Raw genomic sequence first — 11,658 nt, 5'->3', positions numbered from 1 at the left:
CTGGCGGTGATATTGCGCTGTTGAGGATCATGTAACCTCTTGAGGAGAATTCAAAACAAATGAGCTCTGTTCACACAAAGAAACTCAGTTATCATGTTGCAATAAAAATTCAATGGGGTTTAGCTTGCTATTTACGACATATGATAAAGTTAAGCATCACACGACCGAAAGTGCTGAATTCCTGAATATCACCTCGATTGAAATTGACACTAATTTCATACAACAATTCAATAAACAAGTAGTTAATATCAATCACTTACGTTTTAGATGCAATATGCCTGTTTTTTGTTTTATTGTAGCAGCGAAAATAGTTCCAAACAAAGCAGAAGCAGCGCATCTCGCAGCTGCGCTCAGCCGTTTTGAATGATTCAGCCTTTTGAACAAATCGGTTGGGTGAAGATTCAATCGCCCATTCATAAACAACTGCTTCATTCTTGATTCAGAGTGAATCGTTTGAATAAATGACTCAGTGGCTCACTCATTAAGACGGTCACTTGTCGCCATCTACTGGCGGTTTAATTTCATGTTTAAAAGTATAAATTTCCCACCAACATTTCTTATTTGTTTATTCAAAAATATTTAAAGAATCTCATAACATTATTGAACGCAGTTGTACTTTTTCAGTGTAAATTATTTAATTTGGTAACAGCCCTAGTGTCTTACTATTTTAATTTATCAAATGTAAGAATATGAAATAAAAGATAAAAGATTTGCATAGTAATACAATTTTTTATTTTTTTTCCAGACAAGCTACTTTTTTACTCTGACAAGTAAATTACCAATTTAGTTGTCCAAAGGACAAGCACGAACCCAGGCTTAATGTCGAGCACTGTATTTTGTATTTATATTCTGTTCTTTAATGGTAGCATCACTTATATTTAATACTGACACAAAGGAGAAGGCACAGGCCTACAGAAATATTTTATTGTCATCAGATGTAGCTTTCACACTACCAGCATCTATAGAATGATTTTGATCAGCATTTTATTGTTCATAGCAGAGGGCTCTCTCAACTTGTTATATTTTACAGTTTGTCAAATGATACGATTTTGAAGTCTTTGCATACACATGCACCACTCGAAAGCCTGAAACCACAGAGCCCCCCCACATAACAAATCCCAATTTAACCCCTGCCTACATTCACTCAATCTTCTTAATCACAAAGTGCAAGTTATCAGCCTTTTATTTTGCATGAATAAATGCCATTACCAAAACATCCAAATCTATTGGTCTGTTATAAAATATAAATATCACTGCATGAACTACATATTGGCACATAGTCTGAACTATTTGTACAGGCTACTCATTTCGAAGGCTGCATCCTCCAGAGGTCGCATTTGAAGGCTGTATACGTCATTGAGGCCGGCTCATTTAAGAAAAACAACCGTTGGATTGCAAAGTAAGAAAGAAAATACAGCATTTTGCACCTCATGAGGAATAACCATCAATTTTATTATGGTTACTTTTCTTAAATAAGACATCCTTAATGATGTATGCAGCCCTTCAAATGCGAGCTCTGGAGGACGCAGCCTCTGAAACGAGATGCAGATTCGAACAGTAACAAAGGCGCCAGTTTTACCATTTCAATTCCAGTGTGAGTCCTTGTCTTTTGGAAGTGCATGCAAAGTGGATTTGCTTTTGCACCGTAAAGATGTCATGTCAACATGTCAACAACACAAACCAAACTCTTCCAGTCTCAGCTTTTTGAAGTCTCAGTCTTCCAGTCTCAGTGTTTGAAGGCGGGCCAAAATAGATGTTGTTCACGAGCAACCGGCTGCCATTACACAAATTTTTACATTGTTATGTAGGTTTGTAACAGGAAGTGAGACTGGAATTGCTCATTTCGGCAGTTCAGAATCAATTAATTCTTTAAGGCAAAAATTAGGCTACTTTTTTATCCTGTACTTTGATCTTTAAAACAATGTGACAAAAACACACGCAAGTTCTACCCAAATGTTTAATGTCATGATTGTTACCATCTATTTGCATTAGTTTATATCCAGCTGGTTGCTTTTATTGATTCGTTATGCAGCAAAGTTGCATAATTAAAACTAGTGTCATGAGAAAGCAAACTGTATCGTCATGCAGCAGACATATCTAAACAAATCAGAAATGCATTTGATTTCAGTTCTCTGCAGGGTTCAGTGAGTGAAGGGGCGCACATCGGTCGAGAAGCGTAGCGACGCACCACGTCTTTAAAATTCGAACACATTGTTTTCTTTGGGGCTGTTCACACAGAACGCGCTTTTCTGCGTTACTTTTTCTTTTGTTTTTCTATGTAAACATGCGCTAGAAGGACGTGCAGAACCCGCTGCGCTCGCGTCTTGATGCATGACATGGCGATCTAAAGCCATGAATCAGTTCAGCTTAAAAAAAGTTTTAAAAAGCGTCTCGAGACCTTGCGGTTTCCCCCATTCCACTGCCCGCGTCTCGCGTTTTTCAAAGCAAAAACGCGTTGTGTACGCACACAGGCAGCGCCACTGGGTCTGTCCGCGTTGTCCAGATACTGATAGCCTACTTAGTTGCTTGCTGACGCAGCGCGTCGTATGAACTTCACGCGCAGAACAGCACATGTATTCATATCAAAGCGATGTTAAAGCGACAGTCATCACATTAGAAAATGCGGTTATATTTTTTCCGGCATCACCGGGGCCCTCCCTCACCCGGGGCCCTGGGCTTAAGCCCAGGTAAGCCCGTGCATTAATGCGGCCCAGGCGACGGTCTCCTCGACGGGGGGCATGCGCACATACCCATGTACCTCCGCCCTTGTCCACGTGGGAGAAGAATGCGTGGACGCCTGCCGACTGGGGTGCAGACCACGACTTAACCACATGGTCATGGACATCTGGGAAGAAGGGCGTCCTCAGCCAAGATAAAGTTATAAAATGACCAATGAACCAATGAAGAGATGCTAGGAGATGCTCCTCTTTGTACCAGTCAGCAACCTCGCAGCTATGTGCTGGACCAATTGCAAGCAAGTCATCGATGAATGATTGCAACCCATATAAAGCGCATTGCAAAAATAAAGTCTGGAAGTGATGAAAGCGTGAGCAAATCTTTAAAAGAGTGCATAGATTTTAATTTGGCTATTTGCCTTAGTTCAGTGGTCTCAAACTGCCGGCCCGCCCTCCCTCTCTACCCGGCCCGCAACTGATCTCAAAAATAAAACATAATCCGGCCCGCTAAATTATTATTATTATTCTCTAGTTGCTACCTGTCTGATATGCAAAGAAAAAGTCGCCGTTCTATGGGATCATTCACATATCGCGTCACACAAGCGGCCGAGCCGCATTCTCCTTCTTTCCAATGCGCTTTATATGAGCTTATATGGCTATACGTGCAGCTATTCATCAGTTGTCATTCGCTTCTCGCGACCTCTGGTTTAATATTCTCACAGCTCGTTGGATTGCTTGCAAACATTTGCATTTGTCTTCAGGAGGAAATATCACTGATCAAACTCCGCCGGATGTGATCATCTCGGACTCTATTACAGCTGTGTCATTCTGCAAGCCACCCACGCTGCAGTTCTTTTTAGGCTGTCCGCCTTTCTCCTCGCTCGTTTCCTCTGTCACAGTTGCCAACCATTTGGATTTTACGTACACATTTCTATGGCTCTCTTTAAATCTGCTGCTTCCTCCAGCGACTGCCTTTCGCGTGCCTGCCCGGCCACGTGTGGCATACTTATTGCTGCCAGGGATTCTCACCCATACTGCATAGTCTGCATGGGCCTCAAACGCGTGCAGGAAGCTCTGGAATTCCCCGAAAATTGTAGCCACTTCCTGGCGCTTCCCAAGAAGCTCCGTAGACCAGGGATGGACAACTCCGGTCCTGGAGTGCCAGTGTCCTGCAGAGTTTATCTCCATCCCTGATAAAAACTCACTTGCCTATAACTTTCTACTAATCCTAAAGACCTTGATTACTAGGTTCAGGTGTGTTTGATTAGGGTTGGAGCTAAACTCTGCTGGACACTGGCCCTCCAGGACCGGAGTTGTCCATCCCTGCTGTAGACTAAAGGTGGCCGTTACTCAAAGTGTAGATTTTGGACTCTGACGGGGGAAACGACGGTAATGATGCGTGCCCGGGGGACTCCCGGGGAGTGTCAACTTTGAATTGGGCTGACCAAGCCGAATCTGCTTTCCTTGAGGACATCTTAACAGGTGAACCCTCATTCGCAAATGAGCCGCCCGGTTCTCATGACGAAGACGACGCTCTGATGATGAGGAGGCCATCCCGCCTTCTGTAGCTTCTCAGGCTCACGCATTGCAGCTCTACCCCAATCCGTCCTCTTTGATTATTTTGAGCGAGCGGCTGCTTGCCTTAAAATCGAATGGCCGGCTTGGTGCCACCAACCAGGAGAGGGACATTTATGATGGAAAACTTCTGGGTCCGCCTCCCGGCCCGAGAAAACAGCTTCTTCCTGTCCTTTCCGCTTGTGCCAAGCATATGAAGTACAGTTGGCGGGACCCGCTTGACTTCAAACACTGTCTCACGGGTCTTAAGGTAAAAGATATGATGGTCCTCAGCCTGGGTGACCACCCGCCATCGAGCCCTCCATCACCAGACACCTCAACACACTCCTTCTCAAGGTGGGATGCTCGCCCCTCCCAAGCCTGTTCTTTCCAGCGAAATGGACTGCTTCTCTGCTTCCATCCATCAGGCCTCAGCTTTAGCAGTTAGAGCCTCGAACATTTCCTTGCTCCTCTTGGCTTACCAGGCCAAGCTTCTCGTGGACATGGTCAGCAGTTGGAGAAAGGGTCTGCCCCGCCCTTGTTCTGGAAGGAGATCGTCACCATCAGTTATCTTGTTCGCAATGCCATTGAAAGCCCATCCAAGCCAGCGGGCTTTCAATAGCTCTTTCCAACGTCGGTGAGCGCGCTGTGGCTCAATCTATCAGGACTCCCTGATAGTGAGAAGCCACGCAACACTGGAGCACCAGTGGAGGCCGGTCTAGCACTCTTCGGCCCTGCCGTCGCCCTTATGCAGCAGTGCTGTGACGACAAAAAGACAGAGGACGAGGCTTTTAAGTTGTGCCTGCCCTGGATATCAGCGCCACGCAAGGTTCCTCTTCCAAGACCACCTAAACTGTCTACAGCGGGTAGTAATTTCCAGGGTCCAGTCAGAGCCAAACCTCATGGGAAACCGCCAGTGCATCGCGGTAATCCCCGCCTGCAAAACCATGGGGAAAAACATCAACAACTTAAAGACTTTCAAATCACATGAGCCAATATTTTATTCACAATAGAACATAGATAACATAAGAAAATTATATTAGAGAGGCAGAGTCTCTTTTAGAAGTAAAGATGGACAGAGGCTCTCCAATCTGTGAAAGAATGCATAAAAAGATTGTGGATTACTTTAAAATAAAAAAAGTTCCTTAATGTCAAGTTGCAAAGGTTTTGCAAATCTCATCATCTACAGTGCATAACATTGTCAAAAGATTCAGAGAAACTGGAGAAATCTCTGTGTAAGGGACAAGGCCGAAGACCTTTATTGGATGCCCATGGTCTTTGGGCCCTCAGACGACACTGCATTACTCATCAGCATGATTGTGTCAATGACATTACTAAATGGGCCCAGGAATACTTCCAGTAGACAGGTGTATCAAGGGATCGCTGAAGAGAGAGGTTTTTATCCTATCCATCAACGCCATGCAGATCGCAAGAGCAAGACTTAGATGTGTGCAAGGATCTTTTAATTCTGACCAAAATGCCAGCCCGTTTTCCACGCTTTCTATGGCGATGGAAAGCAAAACGGCCTGTTTGCTGGCCCACAAGCAAACAACTCGGTAGATAAATAGAATACAGGTAAATAGAATAGATTAATATAGCACACATACTGTATATATAGACATCTATGATGTGTGTGAATTTGATGAGATTTTGCTAATTTAAAATATGCTTCTATTAAGAAATATTTTTAAAGGAAACTAGTAATAATTCTGTATTATGCAGGCCAGACAAGTAATTTGTCGTAAAATAAATAATTTGTTTGTAAAACAGACTAAGGGTCTGCGCACATACACATTCAAACGCACAAACATATAGACTAAACATGTAAATGAATGGCAAGAATGCATTAAAAGTCTTCTGTTTTCAGTTGAAAAGGTGTCATTTAAGCAGCCCCTAAGTTAATTAACAATTTTTACAATGGAAGTGATTCAATCAAAAACTTCATTTAGCTCTTTAGTTATTTTTTTCTTTTTCATTAATGAATCCTGAAAAAAGTATCACAGGTTCCAAAACCAATATTTAGCAGCACAACTGTTTCCAACATTGATAATAACCGAGTATCAAATTAGCATATTAGTATGATTTCTGAAGGATCATGTAACACTGAAGACTGGAGTAATGGCTTATGAAAATTCAGCTATGCATCACAGAAATTAAAGTGATATTTTAAAGTATATTAAAAAGTAAATTAATACACTGTTGAGCAAATAAACGCAGGCTTGATGAACATAAGTGACTTAAAAAACATAACAGTAATGTATCCAAACTTTTGACCAATAGACTTTTATTTTGGTTTGAAGTTGTGACGTCATAAGGCTGCGTCACCTTCTGCATTCTCTGTGAAAAAAGGTTTGTATTTACCAATTTTTATATCTCAGTTTAAGTCTTATAGTTTCACTTATATTAGTCTGTTATGTTAATGTTAGAATGCAAATTTTAAAAAGAGAGAAAGGTGTGTGTTTTATATCGCTTTAAGTGTTTAGATCGATACAAAACCTGCATATAACTTCATTAGAGCTATGAGATGAGTTATATATCTCCGAATGTTACGTTATGTTTAATCATTAACGAACCGTTAATAGTGATGGGAGAAACTGAGGTTTTGGAAACTCAAATCAATTGAACCAAATGATTCAGTGATTTGAATCACCGCGCCTAACGAACACAAACGTGTGAAGCTTGTTTTTATTTTCGCCTGAAAGCGCAACGCGATCCTCCGCTGATGCGGACGATTTTTTTTTTTACCAGAACGACGCTAGCAAAGAATCATATAAAATCCAGTAAACCTTGATATTATTACATGTGACATTAGAACAAAATATCTGAATATGAGAACATATACAACTCTAAATCTTACAATTACTTAAATTTCTAATTTATTAAACATTCTTATTTCATTTAACGTTTATTGTAATTAAAAAGGCTTATTTCTGCTATTGTAGGCTCATTCTGTAAATGTACGCAATTAAGTTGGACAAGCGCAAGCGGTGCTGGTAAGATGCCAGTACAGAATCGGCTTTAAATTGTGCATCTTTGAATGCGGAGCCGAGCACAAAGTTACAAAAATGGCCATGCACACCGGCAGGTGAAATAAGGTCTCGCGCATGACTGCATACACAGCAATGACGTCATTTCACATTTTTGGCTAATGTTTAATTAACTCTCACTCGGACTGACTCCCTTACCAGTGCGTTGACTACAGAACTAGGAAGCTGATTGAGATTTATGTAAATTTATTTTTCTTCCTCTTAATTATTCTCATCTTAAACATGACAGACGTGAACCAGCGTGTCCAAACACACTAAAAAAACTCCTGGTGAAGCAACGAGAACCACGTGTCATAAAGATGGCATTTATTAAAGTGGAGAGTGAAGATATGAAGATTGAAGAAGCATTTGAAGTGAAACAAGAAGAGACACAAACAGGTTGGTTTCATTCTCAAAGCTCATTTGATCTTTATTCAATAATCCAGCTCTACAAAGATTGATGTATTTGAAAAATGTCATATGAGTGTCATAATTAAAGCATTATTTTTTGACATGGAGTAAGTCACATCATGTGGACAGACATGTTGAGATCACATGACCAGACAAACACTAATGCTGCCTTCAAACCCGAGTATCTGAGCGGAGTGAAGCGGCAACAATTTTTTCTCCACGCCCTAAGCATTCAATAATCACTCCGATTCCGCTTCGGATTCACCATGGCCATGTTCACACAGCAGCAGAATACGGTTCAGTCCTGTATTTGAGTCCTTAATACAGTTGCGTTCACAGTTATTTACAGGAGTGACAGCCACTCCCTTCAGTTTTGTGTTCAATGCTCATCTCAAATGTCGTGTTATGTGTGAAATGCTGCACAGGATGTGAGACGCGAGTGCACTGGTTAAAGGTGTCCGGCTAGAACATTTTCATTGTTTAGATTTACATTGACTCTCGTTGCACGTTCATACAGATAGTATTCGAGACGCTACTGTAAATTGCTGTGTGAACGGGACATTGACACATCTGTAAGTAAATGTGGTTGTAAACCCAAAAACTGACAGTGTGAACATAGCCCGTTTCTCGCTCCTTGCGTTCAGAACATATATTAAATTAAATAAAACACTAGTGTGCATTAAACACTTTCCCATACCATAGACGACTACATAGGGCTGCACGATTAATCACATGAGATTGTCATGCGTGTCTCATCAGTAAAGCCGGTTCTGTGATTAGCGGTAAATGTCCATCACCTGCTTTCAAATGGAACGGCACTTAATATACAGAGCTGTAGTTCGCGGACAAGCTACGCAATATCGTGTTCATAATCGAAGGCGATTCATCTGCGATTATGAACGCGATATTGTTATTTTATTTTTTTTGTTTTGTTGTTTTATGTAGATTCTTCTGGCCAAATTAACCCAATATGTCTATTATCAAACCTTAAGCCTGAAAATCTCATTACTTTGACTTGATTTAGCATCACATTTTATAGGGGTTGAATGACAGTTATGTAATTAAAGACAAACTGACATTGACTAATCACTGATGACGTCATTTATAAAAACAAAATAGGAATGCTTGACATAATCTGCAACTAAAGTTTGAACAAATGTTGATGTTGGCTAGGTATTATTACTCCTACATATCAGCTTATTTCTATCCTTCTGTGTATGGGTTGTTATTTCTTGCAGATTTCTGCTGGTTCTAAATCAAATACAAGCACAGTAAAATTACATTTACGAGTCCATTAGTAAGAGATCCGTTGTGTGTGAATTAATATTAACTGTGGCGTCTCTCTATTAATAGTGATGCTGTGGGTTTAATTCTTTCAAAAAAATAAAGACATGCTAGAACTTTAAGTTTTTAAGTTATTTTATTGATAAAATCACAGAACAGCACTGACAGTAAGTTTCTACACTACTGAATGTTTCTCTGTGTGTGATCTGCATGTGTGTGTGTTTTACAATGTAGCAGCACATTAGTTTAGAACAGTGATTTACTTACCTGTACGATAAACTGTTTAAAACCTGCATTCACCCGTTCAATATGGAGTATCCAGATGGTATAAACAAACATATCTTGTGGAGTGTTCTCAGAGTATACATTTATTTGTCGTTTTGTGTCATTAAACTGGCCTTAAACTTAATTTTTTTCTGTTTTCACCTTAGCTCTGATTCCGCTGAAAGAGGAGATTCAAGATCTGAATGATGTAAAGGAAGAGAAACATGATGTCATAACTGGAGAAAATGATCTTAGCTGCTCAGAGACTGAAGAGACTTCCTCAAAAAAAAGAGCTCAAAAGACAGGGGGTAGACATAATTTCAACTGCTTTCAATGTGAAAAGACTTTCAGCAAACATGAAAACCTTGAAGCTCACATGAAAGTTCACAATGGAGAGAGTCCTTACACCTGCCAACAGTGTGGAAAAGGTTTCACTGTAAAAGGAAACCTTAAAGTCCACATGAGAATTCACACTGGAGAAAAGCCTTACACCTGCCCTCACTGTGAAAAGAGTTTTGCACAACAAGGAACACTTATTGACCACATAAGAATTCACACTGGAGAAACACCTTTCACATGTGATCAGTGTGGAAAGAGTTTCAGACAAAGAGTCACCCTTAATTTCCACAAGAAGATTCACTCAAGAGGGAACTGTTTTAAATGTCATCAGTGTGGAATGAGTTTCCCAGACGGCGATCTCCTTAAGGATCATGCAATAACTCACATTGGAGAGAAACGTTTCATTTGCCCTCACTGTGGAAGAACCTGCTCGAGCAATTCAAACCTTGAGATTCACATGAGAGTTCACACTGGAGAGAAGCCTTTCACCTGCCAACAGTGTGGAAAAGGTTTCAAAGAAAAAAGAAACCTTAAAATACACATGAGGCTTCACACTGGAGAAAAACCTTTCATGTGTCTTGTGTGTGACGTGAGTTTCACATACCAAAGAGGTCTGAAACGTCATTTGAAAGTTCATGCTGGAAATAGCGTTGAAATTAGTGTACCGTTTCCAGAGCGTGTCAGAAAGAAAAAGGCGTTTATGTAAATCTCATCTCCAGAGGCTTCCTAAATCCTCAGTGATTGTACACACTATAAGGACGATATCAATTTGAGCGAGAGCCTGATGATGAAACACTGGAAGGGAACTAGTTATTCAACCCAAACCTCCACTGCAAGGACGACTTGAGCAGGACATTTCTCAGTGACAAGTTTTACTCAGTCTGTCATACATTGAGATGTTGCAACTGTAATTCCTCTACTTCTGCATTAACATGTTATGTATATCAACAAACCCATGTATATTTCTATTTTATTGAGGTCCACATGTGGGAACTGTATCATTAACTATGATACAGCACTAATGTGAATAACTGATGTGACATTAAAATTTGTAAAACAAAACTTGCTCTATCTTTTCTTTACTCAAAGTTGTAAGAACAACAGGAAATCTGCATTAACTGCACAACTTTTGGAAATAGTGGCCCACAGCTGATTAGCAGAAGTATTTCAGTAAGACTGTAATAATGTGTGTTAGCTGAGACCTACACAATATAAAACATATCTACGTATTTTGAACACCCATTAGAAAATATATACATCAGTAATTAATTATACTTACAGGTTGTCATACAGAGGAGTAAGTTGGTCCAATGGATAAGATGTTTTCAAATCCCCCAAATGACGGGAACACAACTAAAGGTTATGCTGCTGTTGTATCACTGTGGTAATTGTAACCACTGATTCTTCTCATGCTCTTCCTTTGGAAATGTATATAAAGAGAATTTGCTTTTGCAGCACAGAAAACAGTGTCTTCTTGACATGTACACTGCAGTTCAGAATCGACTCTTTCTCAATATTATTTTTATTAGTTTTATAACAGCAAACAAACAACAAACACCCCTGAGTACTAAGAGAAAATATCTTGCCAGTAATTCTGGAGTTTCAGGCAAAACCAAAAAGAATGAGCTAAGGTTCCCTCTGCACCCTGACATCGATCACACAAAGGAGACACAGTTGGGTAGATCTTATGGAGTTTGGTTTTGGAATAGTGCAGTCTATGTACAGTTTTAAACTGAATTAATTAAAGTCTTGCATTGATGGAACAGCTATGTATTCTTTTCAATATTTCAGACCAAAGATTGACAGATAGGTTGACACCAGCCTCCTTTTCCCAGGCTACCCTAAGATAATCAGAAGATGAATTCAACTGCGCAGAGAACAGAGAAACAAATAGCGAAACCATATGCCTCGAGTCTGGCGCTCTTCGCACTAGATTATAGAAACAGTGCTCTTCATGCTGAATCCTAAAATCAGAGAAAGCCTGCCGGACATAATGTCAATTTCTGCAAGTAACGAAAAAAATGAGAATGAGAAAGATGAAATCTACTAAGTGTCACGAATACAGCTTCTCCGGCGCTTCATCCGGACCACCGGAGGGAGCCATC

The 11,658-nt window shown here is 40.4% G+C and overlaps 1 protein-coding gene across 1 annotated transcript; it reads left to right on the top strand.

Annotated features, from left to right (window-relative positions):
- Positions 1 to 6,544: 6,544 nt before the first annotated feature.
- On the top strand, positions 6,545 to 10,530 carry LOC137025001 (zinc finger protein 501-like). The gene is made up of 3 exons (XM_067393000.1): positions 6,545 to 6,578; positions 7,506 to 7,654; positions 9,382 to 10,530. Exons 2-3 carry the CDS (start codon positions 7,576 to 7,578, stop codon positions 10,257 to 10,259), a joined length of 957 nt encoding a protein of 318 aa, XP_067249101.1. The 5' UTR covers positions 6,545 to 6,578; positions 7,506 to 7,575; the 3' UTR covers positions 10,260 to 10,530.
- The last annotated feature ends 1,128 nt before the right edge of the window (positions 10,531 to 11,658 follow it).

This window comes from Chanodichthys erythropterus, chromosome 8 (assembly GCF_024489055.1).
Source record: "Chanodichthys erythropterus isolate Z2021 chromosome 8, ASM2448905v1, whole genome shotgun sequence".
NCBI lineage: Eukaryota > Metazoa > Chordata > Actinopteri > Cypriniformes > Xenocyprididae > Chanodichthys > Chanodichthys erythropterus.
Note: the sequence above shows the minus strand (reverse complement) of the source record. Positions and strands in the feature narration are given on the sequence as shown.